The sequence below is a fragment of the Rattus rattus genome, chromosome 9, assembly GCF_011064425.1.
Source record: "Rattus rattus isolate New Zealand chromosome 9, Rrattus_CSIRO_v1, whole genome shotgun sequence".
NCBI lineage: Eukaryota > Metazoa > Chordata > Mammalia > Rodentia > Muridae > Rattus > Rattus rattus.
In genome coordinates this window covers 50,229,177-50,249,498 of record NC_046162.1, presented here as the reverse complement: position 1 = coordinate 50,249,498, position 20,322 = coordinate 50,229,177, and the positions used below count along the sequence as shown (strand labels likewise).

Below are 20,322 nucleotides of genomic sequence, written 5' to 3'. Positions count from 1 at the left end.
CAAACAAAAAAGCCTCTCACAAAGAAAATAGCTTCTCCTCCTCTGTTGTCCACACTATTCAGTTACCTGGTCCATTTAAACACTCCTGGTACTACATCTCCCTTAGCACTCACCCTGCTATGGAGTCCTAATTTTAACTCTGGACTCTTTCAAATCCTTCCATCTCCCACTCCCCAGTCCAAGACACTCTTTTTTGCTGCAGTAGCCTGGTTGGTTTCTGAGTTTTCTAACTTCGCTTCTATTTCCCATGGGAGAAGTGCAAATTTGCTAATCTTTCAACTACTAGAACTCACCAGTGCCTCCTGACAGCTCTCAGGAGGTGACCTGAAGTTTGCCCACCTACCTACTCATCCCCATTGTTCAGTGCTTTGCCCTCTCCTGATCATTCGCTCTCATACTGGACTTTCACTCATTGTCTTCTTATTAGCTCTTACATATCTGGCAAGGTCCAGCTCAAAACCTGGAAACTCTATTTTGATTTTGCAAGCCTGGGTTAGTTGTCTATTACAGAAAGTCAGCCATCATGTTTGTGGGGCCACTGCCCCATCTAATGATTAAAGATCTGACCTACCCAGAAAGGGTATCATGGACATGAGCCGGCCCCTCTCTGCTTACTGCTGATGACTGGACATTGGGTAGACATAAGCCAGATGCAACTAATTCATAGACTTGCCACTTATATAATTTGCTACGTGAACTAAGTATCAGGAGATGAGACAGAAGGTTGCATTGGTAGAAGCTATTATGGGGAACCTTTGAAGATGTTTTTTTTACTGTGCTGCTATTGGTCTTCAGATATAAGCTACAGGAAAGGGATACATTACCTAGGTCAGATGCTCAGCTGCACATCTTTAATCCCAGCACTTTTGTAAAAATGAATAATAATAATAATAATAATAATAATAATAATAATAATAACCATTGGTGCTGGAGAGATGGCTCAGCAGTTAAGAGCACTGACTGCTCTTCCAGAGGTCCTGAGTTCAAATCCCAGCAACCACATGGTGGCTGACAGCCATCTGTAATGGGATCGGATGCCCTCTTCTGGTGTGTCTGAAGATAGTTACAGTGTACTCATATATAATAAATAAATCTTGTTCGGTCCCCAGCTCCGAAAAAAAGAATAATTCTTAAAAAAAAAAAAAAACAGGGGTTGGGGCTTTAGCTCAGTGGTAGAGCGCTTGCCTAGGAAGCACAAGGCCCTGGGTTCGGTCCCCAGCTCCAAAAAAAAGAACCAAAAAAAAAAAAAAAAAAAAAAAAACATTGGTTAGAGCCAGGCAGTGAGCTACTTGTCTGTAGCCTTGGTTAATTTGTAGGCTGAGATGAGAGTTCAACTGGGCAAATAGCAATACCCTGTTTTTAAAACACTGCATGTTGTGATGCATACCTGTAATCCCAACAACTGTGAAGAGGCTGAGGCAGGAGGATTGCTAAAATGAGGTTGATTTGGGCTACACGAGTTTGAGGCCAGCCTGAACTACATAAGACTCTGCCTCAATCTCCAAATGAAAGCAAAACAACATCAGCTACCTCAAAAACCTTCTGGGCAGATACGCTAGACGTGGAATTACGTGTCCAGGAACAGTGCCCAGAACCATGCTGTAGAACCAGTCTGGTGAGCGTAACTGCCCATGGTGCAAGACCAAGTCACTGAAGATTGCCTCGGCCCAGCTGCTGAGCCAAATACTGTTCCACAACCTCCAGTGCTGCAGAGACTCCCACACCATCCCTCTTTCTCTGTGATTATGAACGAAGGCAAACCTGGATGTGAGTCTGGTTGGTCATGTGCCTGTGACCCAACTGCCAAGAAAACTTTGCCAAGGCAAAGTTTTGGTTATTTTCAACTTCTGAAATAGGAAGCAACTTCAAAGATACTAAGTTAAAGAAATTTCTAAACATGAAAGAGGTTCGTGTTCTCTGTACCTAAGGGGTGCTGTATTTTACTCTCCTCAAGGGTCAGTTTCCTGTACCAGGATCCTGGTTTTGGTCAAGTAACAATAGGGTTCCCTGCCATAGTGCACAAGTACAGAAACTAGTTAGCTGATTGGTGACATCTTAACTCCTCTGATGTATAAAGGTGGGAGCACACATGCCAGAACACCTGTGTGAAAACAAGAGGACAATTTGTGAGAGTTGGTTACTCTCTACCATGCGGTCCCAGGAATCACACTCGGGTCACCAGGCTGGTGGCAAATTTCTTTTACTTGATGAGCCAGCTTGCCAGCCCTGATTTATATTGCTAATAGAATGATCTATTTCATGTAGGTGTTCAAATTTATTGTTACATTTATACTTTTTTTAAAGAAAGATTTATTTGTTTATTTAATGTATTTGAGTATACAGCGGCTGTCTTAGACACACCAGATCCCATTACAGATGGTTGGGAGCCACCATGTGGTTGCTGGGATTTGAACTCAGGACCTCTGGAAGAACAGTCAGTGTTCTTAACCACTGAGCCATCTTTCCAGCCCACATTTATACTTTTAACCATCTGTTCTGTTCTCTCTCTCTCCTCTCTTCTCCTCTCTTCTCTCTTTTCTCTCTCTCTCTCTCTCTCTCTCTCTCTCTCTCTCTCTCTCTCTCTCTCTCTCTCTCTCTCTGCCCACATGTCACAGAACATATGTAGAGGCAGAGGACAGCTGTGTAGAATCAATTCTCTCCTTCCACCTTTAGGTGGGTTCCAGGGATCAAACAAACACAGTTCATTTTGATAGCCATTTGTGCTTTCTTCAGTTGTCCAAAACTCCACATCTAGGAACTAGAGAAGTGACATTCAGAGTCTCAGTGTTGTTTTTGGTGCCCTTCCTCCAGGAATGCTATCATCTCATCGGTTTTTAAGCTGGTCAGCTTGCTTGGATCCAGGTATGCTATGTGACGTGAGTGAAAGACACCAGGGATGGGCAATTAGGAGGAGGTGCGCAGTGGCCTGACCTGGAAAAGAATGGTGTTGTCTGTAGACCTGTACAGTACTGCCTACCTTGTTCACTCCTACAGCTGGAGAGATGGGCTGGCCTGTAAAAGTGCCACTGCTCTTCAAGAGGACTGGAGTTCTGGTTCTCAGAATTCATGATGGGCAGCTCACAAATGTCTTCAACTTCAGCTCTAGCTGATGGAATCCTCTTTCAGCTTCCAAAGCCTGGAAGATCCCTGGGAACTGAAGCTACAGACAGTTGTGAGCTGTCATGTGGATGCTGGAATTAAGTTTGGCTTCTCTGCAATAGCAGCCAGTGTTCTTTTTTTTTTTTTTTTTTTTTTTTTGGAGCTGGGGACCCAACCCAGGGCCTTGTGCTTCCTAGGCAAGCGCTCTACCACTGAGCTAAATCCCCAACCCCGCAGCCAGTGTTCTTAAGAGCTGAGTAACCTGCCAGCTGTTTCCTTGCTTTCGAGACAGGGCCTTATTATGTACTAGTTGGCCTAGCACTTTGTAGTCCCTGTAAAATACCCATGCACATATATAAAAAGTCAAAAGTGAACATTTTAGGATTTTTTTCCTTTTATTTGGGACAGGGTTTCACTATGTACCCGTGGCTGTCCTGGAACTTGCTATATAGGCCAGGCTGACCTTGATCTCATAAAGATCCAGCTACCCCTGCCCAGCAAGAGTTGGGACATGGTGGTGCCAGCACACCACCACACCTGGCTCTTACTAAGATTTTTTTTTTTTTTTGTTCTTTTTTTCGGAGCTGGGGACCGAACCCAGGGCCTTGCGCTTCCTAGGTAAGCGCTCTACCGCTGAGCTAAATCCCCAGCCTTACTAAGATTTTGATGTAAATTTATTAAATCTGCATATCAATTTGAATAAAACTGATAGTTTCTTTATTGAGTTGTGTTGGGAACTTTTTACCACCTCTCTAGTTCCCTCAGAATTTTTTATTTGAAGTAGGGTCTCATTAGCCCAGACTAGTCTTTAGCTCAATTATTTAGGCCTTTTTGTTGTTGTTGTTTTCTTTTAAAAAATTAAAACTATTTCATGTTATTCATATAGGTGCTTTGCCTGCATGTGTGTATGTACCACGTGCATGTATGGTGCTCATAGTGGCAAGAGGATCTCTGTAAATTTGAGGCCAGCCAGGTCTACAGTGAGTTTCAGTCCAGCTAGGGTTATATTGAGACCCTGTCTCAAAACACAAAAACAAAACCTAAAAAACCAGCAGTCTGTATGCCCGTCATTTTCTTCCTTTTGCACTGGCGAGAACTTGCGGACCTTATGAAATAAGAGCCCTAGTACCTGGTTCCTGGGCTTAGGAGGGAATGTTATCATGAGGCGTGACATTTGCAGTAGTGTTTGTATAGATACTCTTCGTTAGGTTGAGCAAGTCCCACTCCATTCCTTCCTTTCTGTTTCTGGAGAGCACTCTCTACCAGCCCCTTAGGTCGGGGCTGACAGTATTACTGTTGCTAATCCTTTCTTCACTTGTACTCATTGTATTGTGCATCTCAGCCCTTTGAAGATTTTGCATAACACTGTAAATTCTCTTAGATATGTTTAGGAAAACATCAGGCCAAGCTATGGTGGCACATGCTCTTAATCCCAGCGTTTGGGAGACAGAGAGGTAGGCAGATCTCTGGAGTCCAGCCTTTTCTAAAGAGTGGATTCTGGGACAGCCAGGACTACACAGTCCTGTCTCAAACAAACAAACAAAACAGAAGAATAGAGGATGGCCTGGCATGATGAAGCACACCTTTACTCCCAGCACTCTGGAGGCAGAGGCAGTCAGATCTCTGTGACTTCAAAACCAGCCTGCGCTACACAGTGAGGTCCAGGACATGTAGAGACCTGTCTCAAGAAAACACACAAACAACAAAAACAGACAAAAAAAAAATCAATGTTTTAGGGTCTGTTTTTTTTTTTTTTTTTTTTATTAATTTCACTTCATTCCTTGAGAATACTCTTGCTGGAAATAGGATTCTATGTTAGTAGTTCTGTTCTGTTCTTGTTTTCAGCAGTTGGAAAACATTGCTAGGGCCTGGAAAGTAGTTCTTTGGTAGAGTGCCTGTCTGATATGCATAGACCCCTGAGTTGGAGCCCCACTCTGAGCAGAATGGGAGTGGTGGTGTAAACGTAGGTATAATCCCAGCCCAGGGAAGTTGGAGGCAGGGGGAAGATCAGGACTTCAAGGCTATCCTTGGCTAAAGCCAGCCTGGGATACATGACGTCTCAAAAACAGGTGAGGAGGTGTGACTAGAGAGAGGGCTCAATGCTCTTCCAGAGGTCCTGAGTTCAATTCCTAGCACCCACATGGTGGCTCAGGACCATCTGTAATGGGAACCCATGTCTCCCTTTTCTGGTGTGTCTGAAGACAGCTACACTGTACTCACATACATTTAAAAAACATTATTAGTTTGGAGAAAAATTCAGTCATGAGCCAGGCATAGTCATCCTGGCTTGTAATCCCACCACTATGGAGGCTGAAGTAGGAAGAGTGTGAGAGCTTTAGGCCAACCTGGGCTCCATGATGTCTTAGACTGGAGTTCCTTGGGCTTAGCCCGTTTGCGGTTGTCATAGTTTCATCTTTGTTTGTAATTCTCTCCCTTCCCTTCTCTCTTCTCTCTCTCCTTCCTTTCCATTCTCTTTCTCCTTCATTCCCTTTCTTAGAGTCTCACTATGCAACCCAGATAGCTTACAACTCTCAATCTTTCTGCCTCTGTTGCTGTAAGAAAACATCTCTGTTGGCTCTGACCAAAGGCCACCTAGGAGAGAAAAGATTTATTTGGCTTTTCCTTCCGGGTCACAGTTCATCACTGAGGCAAGTCATCGGGAGCTGAAACAAACGTGAAGTAGGAACCATGAAGGGGCTTTGCTGTTGGCTTGGCTCTCTGGCTCCTGCGTATGCTCAGGCATGGCTGGCTTTTATTTATTTTTTTATTTATGCATATATGTGTGTGAAGCTTCAGTAATCACATGTTCAGGAGCCCTCTGAGGCCAAGAGAAGGCCCCAGATCCCCTGGATCTGGAGTTACAGATGATCTTCCTGCCTCGGCCTCTGGAGTGCTGGATTTTCTAGGAGCACCACCAGGCCTGGGTTATAAATGGTTTGTTTCCTTTATCAGCCTAGAGTCCTCAGGGCTTTTGTTTTAAGTGTGTTCTCCCTGGTGTTAGTTCTCAGTGGGGTTTAAGGGATCAATTCTGAGTCCAAATAAAAGTCTGTGTGTGTGAAGTGAAATGTTTCCAGCAGATGTTTGCATGGCTGAGTCACTAATTAAGCTGAAACCTGAGACCTACTTGGGGTCTCTCTGGACTCTAGACTGGAGCGTCTCTCAGCAGGGCTTTCTGTGCTTCTCTCGGCTTTAGCTCTGGGTCAAGTCCAGGAGGAAAACTGTACTTTGCTCACTCTGGGCCAGATTAGTACTGTATAAAGTCCTACAGCCTCTGCCCACGCCCCAGGACACTTTGCTTCCTCTGTGGCTTATTTTGCTGTTTTGTTTGTTTGTTTGTTTTGAAGCAGGGTCATGCTCTGTAACCCAGGCTAACCTCAAACTCAAGATCTTCCTGCCTCAGTCTCAAGTGCTAGGCTTAGTTACATTTGCCACCACACTCAGCTGTAGGTCTGACTTTTTATGCTGCTTCTAATGTTATTTTATTACAATGCGGTTTTTCGAGGGGGCAGATTGCAGATTGGGGGGGCTGGCATTGAATTGTAGAGACTTGTTTCGAAGATTTATTTGTTTTGTTTTATATGTGTATGTATTTGCCTACATGTACGTGTGTCTGGTGCCCTCTGGGGGCCGGAAGAAGGCATAAACAAAACCCTTATAATAATCATACCAGTTGACTTGGTGTTGATGGGGGAAATTTCACAAGGCCCCACCCCTAGATGAAAAGCTACAGTCAATGGCTGCTGAGGAGGGAGAACGACTTTTCTCCAGGGATGAGGCCCCTGTTTGGTTATCCAAGCCATGTGCTCAGCTCCAAACATATGCACATAGGAGCACCCTAAATGGACAGGAGAACTTGTTCTTGCAAAAGACCTGAGTTTGACTCAGCCCCTATAGGATGGCTTACAACTGTCTGTAACTCCAATTACAGGGGATCCACTGCCCTCTTCTGACCTTTCTGGGCACAGGGCATGTACACGATTCATATACATACATAAAATGAGATTTTAAAACTTCTTTCTCCACAGGGTGAGGAGATGGCTCTGGTCAAGAGCACTGGCTGCTCTCCCAGAGGATGTATGTTCAGTTCCCAGCATCCACATGGTGGCTCACAACCATCTGTAACTCCAGTTCTGACTTCCATTGGTACATGGCACACTGACACACATACTGACAAAACATCCCCCACTCCCCTCTGCTTGAGGACTAGGATGTAACCCTCAGCTATTGCTCCAACGCCAGGCCTGCTGCTATGATAATGGACTAAAGCATCTAGCAATGCTTCTGAAAAGACGAGACAGCATCCTTGGACTTGCTGCCCAGGTATTTCATAGAGCCAAGACTTCCCAGAAAGATTCACATGTAGCTAGTTAAAAATAAGGCAGGCCAGGGTTGGGGATTTAGCTCAGTGGTAGAGCACTTGCCTAGCAAGCACAAGGCCCTGGGTTTGGTCCCCAGCTCCAAAAAAAAAAAAGAAAAAAAAAATTAAGGCAGGCCTAATTAGCAAAGCCACAGTGCTCAGCTGCTGGGAGAAACCAGAAGGAACTCAGTTTTGGGATCATCTGGAAGCCTAAGAGCTCTGTAGCTATCAGTGTGGGTTTTCTGAGCTGTGTGGGCCTCCTGTTATCACAAAGGCATTTAAATCCTTATTAAATCCAGACCTTCTTCACCACCAGACACACATGTTTTAATATCTTCTTTTATCTTTTTTTTTTTTTTTTTTTGGAGCTGGGGCCCGAACCCAGTGCCTTTTTCTTTCTAGGCTAACGCGGTACCCCTGAGCTAAATCCCCAACCCTGTTTTTATCTTTTTAAACCGCTCCTCTCTTCCTTTCTCTTTTGGTCTCTCCCCCCAGCTCCCTCTTTCTCTCATTACATAGCCTTCTACATAGACCAGGCCTCAAACTCACAGAGATCTTCCTGTGTCTGCCTCCTGAGTGCTAAAATTAAAGTCCATGCTTGTTTTGTTGTTTTAAAGTTAATTGAGAGAGAGAGAGAGAGAGAGAGAGAGAGAGAGAGAGAGAGAGAGGGTAGGTACGTGCATGCCACACTGCACATGTGACGTCAGAGGACAATTCTGGAAGTGGGATTTGTCTTCTGCCTTGCTGAGTCTCTCCTGTTTCTGCTGCTCTAGTGGTTCCAAAGGTCTGACTCTGGTCTTTAGGCTTGTGTATCAAGTGGCTCTCTGTCTGCTGACCCATCTGCGGCCTTGTTTGTTTTTTAAGACAAGAGTCTCACTATTGAGTCTAGGCTGACCTTGAACATGATAGTTTCAAGGTCATAGGGATGGTTCTTCCTACCCCAGTCTCCCTGAGTGGAATTACAGGAATTATGGTTGGTTTCAATGTCAGCTTGCCACAAATTAGAATCACCTGAGTAGTGAGCCTCACCTGAAGAACTGCCCTGCTCACCTTGACTAGACTTTCAGGCAGCAGTCCAGATAAAAAGGATATTCAGAAGGACATTCATCCTCTTGCCTTGTGCTGGATTGGCCTCCCTGTCCCCAATTCCGATCTCTGCTGCTGACCCCTTCCTTGATAGCAAAGTCACCATTCCAAGCCTTCATAGTGCAATAGGGATCAGCAGCTCTCAAAGAACTTTCAAGTTTTCAGCACTGGATTGGGAGCACTGAAGCATCCCACCTTGTGCACTGAGAAACTACCAGCTTTGGCCTCCACTGAGGACAGAAATTCAGGAACTGTTTGACTGCTGAGGCCCAGTCTCAGGATCAAGTACCGGGTTCTCGGCAGCTCAGGTGTGATTCTGCAGTCTTTATCTTAAAGCTCACTTTTTATATATGCCCTGTTCTATTATTCCTCTAGAGAACCCACTAAAACAGCAATGTGTGTGTGTGTGTGTGGTGTGTGGTGTGGTGTGAGTGAAGGCATGTGTGTGTCCAGAACAATTTTGTGGAGTCTTCGATCTAGTCATGGATTGTTGAACTTGACCTGGGCCAGTCAGCTTGTGCTTATTGGCTGAGCCATCTTCCTCCCCTACCCCCACTCCCACCTTCATGGGTTTTTTCTTCTTTTAGAGATTTATTTATGAATATGAGTGTTGTGTCAGCATTTTTGCCTGAATGACAGAAGAGGGCACCAGATCCCATTACAGATGGTTGTGAGCCACTGTAGGTGCAGGGAATTGAACTCAGGACCTCAGAAAGCAGCAGTCTCAGCTGCTGAGCCCTCTCTCCAGCTTCAGCATAAGACTTGTTAAAATTTATTTTTATTTTATGTGCATTCTTTTGTTTTTGTTTTTGTCTGTGTGAAGGTGTCAGATCTTGGAGTTACAGTTGTGAGCTGCCATGCGGGTGCTGGGAATTAAATCCAGGTCCAAGTCCTCTGGAAGCCATTAAGAGCCAGTGCTCCTAACTACTGAGCGGTTTCTCCAGCCCCAGAATGTATCTGAGACAGGGTTTTGTTTTGTAACCTCGGCCGTCCTGGAACTCCCTCTGTGGACCAATTGCTCTGCCTGTGCCTCCTGAGCATTGGGCTTAAAGGCGTGGGCTGCCCCGCCCTATCCCATGTTTCTTTTTTATAGCTGTGGGTTTGATACAGTTTGGAAAAAATTCCCACTCCCAAATCACAAAAGACTCCTACAGTCTCTTCAGTTAGATTTAGTTTTCTTTCTTTTTGCTACTCTTTAATTCACCTGGGTTTGCTTTTTATCTGGTATGAGGTGTGGGAGTAGCTTGCTTGCTTTTCTCACCATGGTTGCCATTGCTCACTGTGTTGATAATGGCCTCTCCCACTGATGTCCAGAGAGTGCCCCTGTCTTGTGGTTGGTTCCCTCCTGGTTCTCCCAGGACCCTGGAACTGGCACTCCTGCTGCTACAGTGCTGCTGTGGGTTTGTGAGGTTTCCTGTGTTGTACGCCGGGTAGGCTGAGTCCCTCCTATGGCCCTTTTCCAAATTGACAAAGCTGTTCATAGACCTTTATGTATATTTTAAAATGAGTATCGTTTCTTTTAAAAAAGTATTTATAGATTACATTAGGGAGAACGGACATCTTTATAATATTAAGATAACTCATTGACATAGGTATCAATTAATTTATATAGACACCACTGTAATAATTTTCTTCCTCCTCCTTGTCCTCCTCCTCCTCCTCTTGATTTTATTTATTTTATCTTAGTGTTTGCTTGAATATCTCTACACCATGTGCATACAGTGCCTGTAGAGGCCAGGAGGCAGCCTAGGATCCCCTGGAGTCACAGATGCTTGTGAAGGGCTCTGTAGGGATCCCTGACATTATTACTGATACTCTGTTAGGCTTGCAGCAGGAACCCAGCATAACTCCTGAGAGGCTCTACCCAGCAGTTGATGAAACGGATGCAGATACACACAGCAAAACATTGGATGGAGGTCAGGAACTCTTATGGAAGAGTTGGGGGAAGGATTGAAGGGCTGGAAGGGAATGGCAACCTACAGGAGGATTAACAGGGTCAGCTAACCAGGACCCCTGGGAGCTCTGAGACTACTGCTCCACCAACCGAAGAACATCCTCCAGCTGGGTGAGCCCTTAGCACATATGTGGCAGATGTGCAGCTCAGTCTCAGTGCAGGTCCCCAACAAGTAGAGTGGAGGCTCTCCCTAACATTGTAGCCTGAATGTGGTATCTGCTCCCCACAGGGGTGCCTTGTCTGGCCTCAGTGGGAGAGTGCCAGACTGGGGGGTACCCTCTCATAGGAGAAGGGGAGGGGAATGGAGAGAGAGACTCTGTGAGGATGGGGCAGGAAAGGGGTAGCATTTGGGATATAGTAATTATTAATTTTAGAAAGATGTTAAGGGGCTGGAGAGAGATGGCTCAGAGGTTAAGAGCACCAACTGTTCTCCCAGAGGTCCTGAGTTCAATTCCCAGCAACCACATGGTGGCTCATAGCCATCTGTAATGGGATCTGATGCCTTCTTCTGATGTGTCTGAAGACAGCTGCAGTGTACTCATATGAATAACATAAATCTTAGAAAAATAAAAAGTTAAATAAATTATAAATAAATAAAACAGCTGCCAGATTTCCAAAGTGGCTGTCTAGCTCACTGGTTTTTGTTTTTTTCTTTTTGTGGTGACTGTTGTTTTAAGACCGGGTCTAACTACAAAGCTCAGGCTGACCTGGAGCTTGCTAGGTCGAGCAGGCTGCAGAAGTCAGAGACGCCTGCACCTGCCTCTGCTACCCTAATGCTAGGACTGAGACCCAAACCACTACGCCTGGCAGCGTCTGCTTCCAAGCGGGTGGCGTACATAGCTCAGTATTGAGAGTGAGCATATTAAAGCACGTTGAGGCCTAGCATCATTTGTTAGTGTCATTTGCCTATTGCACCCCTTTGTTATTTGAGTCCCACCTCAAACTGCTTTGGGGATATGGTCTGTTTGTTACTTGTTCAACTGAGACGGTGTCTGATGTAGCCCTGGTTGGCCTTTAACTCCTGATCCTCCTGTCTACATCTCTCAAGTGCATGCCAACATGCCAGCTTGCTGGCTATAATTTCTTACAAGTTTTTCTAACTCTGAACCCCTCCCTCCCGCCTTTCAAGTTCACTAGAGTCTTCCTGTTCCACATGTAGCCTCATCATCTCGCTCTCTGAACCCAAGCCATGATGCCTGGCTTTCCCCATGAGTGTGTTGTCCAGTTTCTGCTGGCATGACACTTCCCTTTACGTTACGTCATCTTGACCTCTAGAGGTGAGCAAATGTTTTTGAGACATCTTTCATCCCAGGTGACCAGCCTGTACTGAGGACCTCTCTTCTTTTCAAACTTTGTATTGTATTTGTTTTACCTGTGTGTATATCTGGCACTGTGTGCATGCCAGGCCCTGAGAGGCCAGAGGAGCGTTGGATCTCCTGGGATTGGGTTATAGAAATTAAAAACCCTTGTGCTCTGCTCTGGTGACTCCTTGCTTGCACCCAGATCCCCAAAGGGACTGCTGAGTGCTTCTCCCTTCCTTTCTCTTCTCTTTTTTGAGATTAAGTATTGCTTTGTAGCCCAGGCTGTTTTTGAATCTCCTTTCTCAGTGCTGGGATTAAAGGTGGGTTTCAGCCACACTTGGCACTTGTCTATTTTTATTGTTAAAAGGCCCTTTTTCTATACTGTATCATGAGTAAAATACTTTTTCTTCTTTGTTTTTTCAGGACAGAATTTCTTTCTGTGTAACAACCCTGGCTGTGCTGGAACTCGCTTAGTATACCAGGCTGGCCTCAAACTCACAGAGATCCCCCTGTCTCTGCCTCCTGTGTGCTGGGTTTAAAGGTGTACATCACCAATGCCTGGCACTGTGATCATCATGGCGAGAAGCAGACAGGTATAGCACAGAAGCAATGGCTGAGAGCTTTACACCCTGATTGATCCACAGGCAATAGGCAGGGAGGGAGGGAGAGATGGAGAGAGCACTCATGAGCCTGGCAAGGGCTTTTGAAACCTCAAAGCCCACTTTGCAGTGATGGCCACACCTTCCTACTAGGTCACCAACTGGAGACTAAGCATACAAATAGTTAAGCCTGTGGGTGTCATTCTCCTCCAGATGATCACACAGTTATGTTTCTGGACATGTAGTTGGAGAGAACAGTTCTCAGTAAAAAGATGCTAGCAGTTCGGTCATTTGTCCAGTAGGTAACAAGTATCTGCAGCATGCCCAACTCTACTGAATGCCTTGGACACAGCCAACCAGCAGGCCTCAGCAATTAGCTTGAGTCCTAGTGAGGGAAACACTGCTGGTTGGTGTCTACTGGATGCTCCCTGGCCGGGCTCTGCTAACCCACTTCCCCTGCTAGGACAGAGAGACTGCTATTTGTGCCAAACACAGAGGAGCTCTCCTGTGACTGCTGGAGATGGTTGGTGCCTTGAGAAGGTCCTGGGCGGGTCAGAGCCGCAGCCCTCGGCCCTGGCAGGGGCAGCCGCAGCTGTTCAGATTGCTAGCCAAGAGGACTTGGAGAAGGGAGTGGCTTCCTGTCGAGCTAAGATCTTTGTGGCTAGCTTGGAAGTCAGCCCCCAGAGAAACCGAATTTTCAATATATAAATACAAAACCAAGACTGGCTCCAGGCGTGTTCCTGACGCCTGTAGCTGGTTAGGAGAATTGGAGACACCCCAGGTTATCCTCATCGCCCTTCCTGCTCTGTTCCTGCTCAGGAATGAACTTGGTCAGTAGCCGACTTGTTCTGTGCAGTGTGAAGGGCAGAGGACAGCTCGTAGGAGTTGGTTCACTTGCGCCTTTCTTCATGAGGGTCCAGGGTATCAAACTCAGGTCGTCAGGTTTGGCAGGCAGCACCCTTACCCTGAGCCCACAGTTTACACATTATACATTTTATACACTGGTCCCCATTTGTGTCTTTTTGGTTTGAGTCTTGCTAAGGTTGTTCCTGTGACGCCGGGTTTCAAACTATCCTGTGGGGCTGGGTGAGCTCACCAGTGGGTCAAACGAGAATCTTCTTTTTCTTTTCCCTTTTTCCTCCTCTATGGTTTTTCAAGTCAGGGTTTCTCTGTGGAGTCTTGACTGTTTTAGACTTCATTCTGTAGACTAGGCTGGCCTCAGACTCACAGAAATCCTCCTGCCTCTACCTCCTGAATGCTGGGGTTAAAGGTGCTTGCTATCACTACCAGCACTCAGCAGAAGCAATTCTTATTAACCTCTGTAGTCACAGTATCTGTAAGTGTTCACCAATGGTTGGACAAGTGTCTGCATTTAGCACAGTGCCCGTTGGCCAGGTCCTAACTCGGAGACTGCATTAAGATGCTCAGCACCGAGTTCAAGGCGGTGAGCTCACTTCCTAATCCTTCTGGGGTCTGCATGGAAAGTGAGGAACAGAGACAGAGGCTTCAAGTGAGTGTGAGAAATAGACAAGGGCCACAGGGCCATGCTGGTCTCAGATGATGGAGGGACTCTGATGGGTAGGGAGAAAAATGAGGAAATGTTGAACGTAACTGTTCTGTGAAATATAAAATGATCACAGAGGTACATGACCAATAACATTGATTAGCAAGCCTCATGCATTATTACCAACACACTTGTGTGATGATCCCCAGCTACAGGTTATTTTTGTGCATTCAGAACAGAAGTGATTGTTTTCCTGGATTGGGGTGATTTGTAAGGTGTAACACACAAAGAGCTTCCGGCTTGGCCTGGTGGCACATGTCTGGAATCTCAGCGCTTAGGAAGAGGAGTCAGGAGGCCTGTAAAGTTGGCTTCTGTAGTTCTAGGCTAGACGGACCTACATAGTGAGGCCTTATTTCAAGAAACCCCTGAGTACTCACCATGCTTGCGCTCACACTGCAGTCCTAGCCCCTGGAGGGCCTGGAAGATCAGTCCAAAGCCGGCCTGAGCTCTACAAAACTTACCTTTAAAACAAATGAACTAAACTAGGCAAAAACAAGCCTAGTGGCTCATGATTGTCATCCCAGCCCCAGGTGGCTAAGGCAGAAAGTTCAAAACTTCAGCGCCAGCCTGGGTTATACTCAAGACCAGTGTATTTTGGACAGTAGTTGGAAAGACAGTATCATTGATGACCACCATAAGGTGGCAGCAAGAAAAGGGAAGGGATAGCAGGTCTCCTGTTCAAAGTAAGGTCACGGTGGGCTTATCCTGGGGTCATGTTGAAGGCGTTGTGCCCAATACTGAACATAGGCTTTGCCAGGTCAAGGGTGTCACTGCAGAGTAATTCTGTATGCCGCCTGTCTTATTGCCAGGTCTTCGTAGAGACTTTTTGTCTAACCATTAGTATGAATGGACCCATCAGGGTATGATAGCATGTATTGTCCATGGGTGGGGGTTGTGGTGTCTGAATGAGAACACAGCCCCCCATACATACATACACATAGGTTCATGTTTGAATGCTTGGTCCTTAGTTGGTGGAACTGTATGGGAAGGATTAAATGTGGCCTTATTGGAGGAAGTATGACATTGGGGTTGGCCTTTGAGGTTTCAAAAGACTATTCCTAGTTCTCTGCTTCATGCTGTCATTTGAAGATGTGACCTCTCAGCTTCTGCCCCAGCACCATGCCTACTGCCATGCTCCCCACCATGATGGTTCTGGAATGTAACCCTCAGGAACCACGATCTTCAAATGTTTTCTTTTATATGTTGCCTTGGATATGGGTCTTAGAATGGCAATAGAAAAGTATCTAAGCCAGGAGTAGTATGAGAGGTACAGGATGTTTACTCCCTCAGATGCATCCATTAGAATCACCAATACAGGGCAGCTGTATAAAAGATACCAGTATGCGTTGAGAATGGGGTCTACAGCACTAATGGCTTGTGGTTTCGAGTGCTTAGAAGCCTGCTTCTCTCCTGAGATGATAGGCCTGTGGCTTACAGAGCCTGCTGAAGCTCAGGCAAAGGATGCTGGGATGGGGTGGGGCAAGGGACACAGGATGAGGCAGCTGCCTCTTCCACCCCCACAGCAGGGGCAGAGGATTAGGTGACAGTCCCCAAACCTAGTCCGGAACTAGCACCCTCCTCCCCTTCACACAGGCACCTTGGCCTGCTCCCTCAAGCTTGTCAAAGCTCAGAATAACCTGAGAACCAGACATCAGGATGACAAGGGCTCTGCTTGGGACCCTGCTTCTCCTGGCACTCTTTGGTAGGGACAGGGGTGAGGGGAGCCAGGTGGATCCATATGTCAACATGAGGGGAGTAGGGAAAGGACTTGGTCCCCAGGTACAATAATGTTGGTTTGGGAGAAATCCAGAAATACAAACCCAGGAGGGTGCACTGGCCTGAGGGGCAGAGAGAAGCCTTTCCAGCTGCTGCTTCATGTGCAGTGGCCCTTCCTTCTCGAATCATAGGCAGAAGCCAAGGCAAGAATGAAGAGCTGAGCCTGTATCACCATCTCTTCGACAATTATGACCCAGAATGCCGGCCAGTTAGGAGACCTGAGGACACTGTCACCGTCACCCTCAAGGTCACCCTAACCAACCTCATCTCACTGGTAAGACTTTCCCCCAATTCTAATCCTGTACCCTCACTTCTACCTCTAACTCCTGGCTTCTTTCTGTTGTAGAATGAGAAAGAAGAGACTCTGACCACCAGTGTCTGGATTGGAATTGTGAGTCAGATGTGGGGAGCAGTTGGAGGGTTCCCAGCCAGCCTTTCTTTTCTGCCAGGTGGGGGATGGAGAGCACGTACCCTCTTGTCCCCACTTCTTAGGAATGGCAAGACTATCGGCTCAACTTCAGCAAGGACGATTTTGCAGGCGTAGAAATCCTGCGGGTCCCTTCCGAACATGTATGGCTGCCAGAGATTGTTCTGGAAAACAAGTGAGGATTACCCAAGAGCCCAGGCTGCAAGGGAACTGGTTTGGGGGGGATTTGGTTGTTGAAGGAGGTTCAGACACGTGAAAAGCTTGGTTTCTACAGTATTGATGGGCAGTTTGGAGTGGCCTACGACTGCAATGTTCTGGTCTATGAGGGAGGCGCTGTGAGCTGGCTGCCCCCAGCTATCTACCGCAGCACGTGCGCAGTGGAGGTCACCTATTTCCCCTTTGACTGGCAGAACTGCTCTCTCATTTTTCGGTAGGAAGAATCACTTTAAGCATGGTATTGAGATGGGCCTAGGGTTGGGGATTTAGCTCAGTGGTAGAGCACTTGCCTAGCAAACACAAGGCCCTGGGTTCGGCCCCCAGCTCTGAAAAAAAAAAAAAAAAAAAGAAAAAAAAATCCTGGTGAGATGGGCCTAGAGCACGGGACAAGGCCTGCTATGGAGGAGTAGGTGGGGTCTTTTTTGGAAGGACTTTGTAAAGGAGGTGGGGTGAGGAACTGGAATGAAGGGGTGGGAAGCTGGATCTAGGTTTGCAGTAGGGGTGGGCACAGGCTTCTTGCTGCCATCTTGTAGTTTTAGTCCGTAGTCCCAGCTACTCCTCAGGGGAGTCTGAGGCATACAAATTTTTTGAGTTCCAGAATCCCTTGGATAACATGGTAAGCCCGTCAGCAACCCAAAACAAAACAAAAAGGAAGCAGGGTTGGGAATGTGCCGGGGAGTGTGGGCAACAGAAGAGAGCCGTATTACCCTGCCAGATCCAAGCCCAGGGTGGGCCTAAGATGGCTCCCAGCTGCTGGGGTAAAGATTGGCTCTGTTTCACAGTTCCCAGACCTACAATGCTGAAGAGGTGGAGTTCATCTTTGCAGTGGATGATGATGGCAATGCCATCAACAAAATTGACATCGACACCGCAGCTTTTACCGGTGAAGGGATATACCCTTTTCCCAAAAACCTTCTCCCAGATAAGATTCAAGGAGGGTGACTTTCAGTGTAGGGCTTGACTTGAGCCACATAACCTGAAGCTGAGCTTCTTGAAGTTAGTCTAGACTGTCGTCATCAAATGTGCTGTTTCCAAACCCCACCAGAAATGCCCCTCTCTACCCATTTTGCCCCTAAGCAGACAACCCAGGTTTCAAGTGGCCTGGAGTTACGGGTGTGTGGGCTGACTGTGCCCTATGTCCTGCAGAGAATGGAGAATGGGCCATTGACTACTGCCCAGGCATGATTCGCCATTATGAGGGAGGCTCCACAGAAGACCCTGGAGAAACTGACGTCATCTACACGCTCATCATCCGTCGAAAGCCGCTTTTTTACGTCATTAACATCATTGTGCCTTGTGTGCTCATTTCTGGCTTGGTGCTACTCGCTTACTTCCTACCTGCGCAGGGTAAGGGGTGATCCTGACTCCTGAGCCCCAGGCTGGGCTTGCTCCTTGGCTTACCTCTCACGGCTTGCTCCCTCTAGCTGGTGGCCAGAAATGCACGGTCTCTATCAACGTCCTGCTAGCCCAGACTGTCTTCTTGTTCCTAATTGCCCAGAAAATTCCAGAGACTTCTCTGAGCGTGCCGCTGCTGGGCAGGTAATAAAGTGGGTCCCACAGAGATGGGGGCCTGCATGGATGGCGCCAAAGAAGGCTTGCACAGGGACTTGGTGTCATCCCGTTCTGGACTTTTATTTGGACACAGGGTGGGCCTGGGACAGTGATGGATTATCTGTTCCCCCATTCTCCTCACTGTTGCTGGATGACACCTTGAGGTTTCCCGAGTATTTCTGTTGAGAGGACAGTATAGCTCAGTATCTCCTTAATCATACCTCCTCTGACCCGCGTCATACCCTTTATCCCAAACGCACCGGATCCCCAGGGACCCCAAGGCCCAGTTGGCGAAGGGTTTGTTGCAGGGATGAGGTAGACCCGTGCAAACCACGTCCACACAGGTACAACCACGCCCCCTGGATCAGGTACCGGGCACTTGCGCCAGCTGCTGCTCCAGCTTGCCGAATCCCCTGCCCTGCTGCCAGGGCTACACGGGCCAGCGCCCTACCAGGATCCCCAGTGTCCAGGGCTGGGTCTGGGCAGCCGTTGCCTCTCTCCAGTCGCTGCACCTCCTGCTGTAGCCACAGGGCTGAGATCTGCATTGGGGCACATGGGATAGAGGTCCCTCCTTTTTCTGGCATAGCCCTCTCCCCCTTTTCTTCCCATCTCTCAACTTCCCAGAGCTTCACCTCTAACAAGGTGGCTCCAAAGCTCACGAGGCTGGCTGCAGCTTCTCTTAGCACCAGTCCTAAGGAGGCTGTCTGCGTAGGCAGCTTGTCAGATTCTAGGGGGTCCTGGGATTTAAGCTCTCTGAACCTTTGTACCAGATATTCGTGAGCCGCGGCCACAGCAAGTTCCAGGGAAGAGAGAAGTGGAGGCTGTAGGGCCACCTGGAGGAGCAGGGGTAGTGGAAAGGGTCACAGCAGGAAGCGCTGGAGACCTCTCCAGATGCTGCCTTTGGATGGGCCATTCTCATATCCTCACCTCAGTGGAGCTGTGGAAGTGGTAGACCCACAGCAGGGTGTCCAAATTGCTGGGAACCCCCTTCATGGCCGCAACAGATGGTACATGCAGACGGACGGGACAATACTGGCATCATCAAGGGGTGGCAAGAAGTAACACCACCAGTTCTGCAGAGGTGATATTTGTGAGGTAGAGGACAGCTAGCGCCTTCTGTTTGTGGGATGCCGTGACATCATGCTTCCTGTATATCAGGTATCTTATTTTTGTCATGGTGGTTGCCACGCTCATTGTCATGAATTGCGTCATCGTGCTCAACGTATCTTTGCGAACGCCAACGACTCACGCCACATCCCCTCGGCTGCGCCAGGTAAGCGCTGGTTGAAGAAAGTACTGCCCAGGGGTAGGAAGCGGACTTGGAACCTCTTTCTGCCCCGGTTGCAGATTTTATTAGAGCTACTGCCGCGCCTCCTCGGCTCGAGCCCACCCCCAGAGGATCCCCGAACTGCCTCACCAGCGAGGCGTGCCTCATCTGTGGGCATTCTGCTTAGAGCGGAGGAGCTCATCTTGAAAAAGCCGCGGAGCGAACTCGTGTTTGAGGGACAGAGGCATCGGCATGGAACTTGGACCGGTGAGCTCTTGGTGGGTCAAAGACATACACTTGCCATTTGGGGCCGCTCTTTTATGACCCAGCGCTTGGTGTCGCCTTAGCAGCCGCCCTCTGCCAGAACCTGGGTGCTGCAGCCCCTGAGGTCCGCTGCTGTGTGGATGCTGTGAACTTTGTGGCCGAGAGCACAAGGGACCAGGAAGCCACTGGAGAGGTGGGTTGGGAGGTTGAGGCGGAGCGGTGCTAGATGCCCCGCCCTCCAGGCACCTCCCTCCATAAGCTCTCTCTCACAGGAACTGTCTGACTGGGTGTATGGGGAAGGCCCTCGACAATGTCTGTTTTTGGGCAGCGTTGGTGCTCTTCAGCGTCGGTTCTACGCTCATCTTCCTTGGGGGTTACTTCAACCAAGTTCCTGATCTCCCCTACCCACCGTGCATCCAACCATGAGCCTGCACCAGGACCCACCTCATCCCCACCCCCCAAGAAAGAGATTTTGAAAACAGGCTGCTGACAATAAATCTGGTTTGTGAACTTGCAGGAGAGGTGGTGTGGTCACGTGAGTGGGTCTGACTCCTTGGGGATAGTAGAAGATGAGTGGGTGGTTTGGTCAGGCACTTGGAGCCAATTGGTTCAGTTTTGCTCTTGGCTCCTTCTAACCTAAAGAATGTGTATCTAGTTGATAGCCAATGAGGTTTTACAAGACCTAGATATAGAAACACTGAAGCCTGAAGTCTGGCCTGGCCCTGCTGGGGCTGGTAAAAACTAAATATTCTCAAGGATCCTTCGGGGATAGGCCTGAGAGTGACCTGGCCCCCTCTGCCATGTCTTCCAGGATTCTGGGCCTCGCAGCGTCCACCTCACCTCTTCATCTCTGGCACTTCC

General features: G+C 47.7%; 2 protein-coding genes across 2 annotated transcripts; one reads left to right on the top strand and one right to left on the bottom strand.

Annotated features, from left to right (window-relative positions):
- Positions 1-12,285: 12,285 nt before the first annotated feature.
- Positions 12,286-19,977, top strand: Chrne (cholinergic receptor nicotinic epsilon subunit). The gene is given in 14 exon segments (XM_032914445.1): positions 12,286-12,390; positions 15,554-15,662; positions 15,868-16,010; positions 16,083-16,127; positions 16,229-16,338; positions 16,438-16,593; positions 17,162-17,262; positions 17,526-17,726; positions 17,804-17,918; positions 19,089-19,203; positions 19,278-19,464; positions 19,548-19,654; positions 19,734-19,750; positions 19,752-19,977. Coding segments are annotated over 13 exon segments (1,479 nt in total). The 5' UTR covers positions 12,286-12,390; positions 15,554-15,616; the 3' UTR covers positions 19,888-19,977.
- C9H17orf107 (chromosome 9 C17orf107 homolog) lies at positions 17,936-19,016 on the bottom strand. Its single transcript, XM_032914446.1, has 4 exons — positions 18,858-19,016; positions 18,563-18,763; positions 18,191-18,469; positions 17,936-18,109 (listed from the first exon to the last, which is right to left on the bottom strand). Exons 1-4 carry the CDS (start codon positions 18,921-18,923, stop codon positions 18,011-18,013), a joined length of 645 nt encoding a protein of 214 aa, XP_032770337.1. The 5' UTR covers positions 18,924-19,016; the 3' UTR covers positions 17,936-18,010.
- Positions 19,978-20,322: the final 345 nt, after the last annotated feature.

Coding starts and splice junctions, on each gene's coding strand:
- C9H17orf107 (XM_032914446.1), bottom strand. CDS start 18,923: ATGAAGGGGGTTCCCAGCAATTTGGACACCCTGCTGTGGGTCTACCAC. Junction 18,470..18,562: donor TTGGAGCCACCTTGTTAGAG/GTGAAGCTCTGG, acceptor GCCCCAATGCAG/ATCTCAGCCCTGTGGCTACA. Junction 18,110..18,190: donor TTGGGGTCCCTGGGGATCCG/GTGCGTTTGGGA, acceptor TCCTCTCAACAG/AAATACTCGGGAAACCTCAA.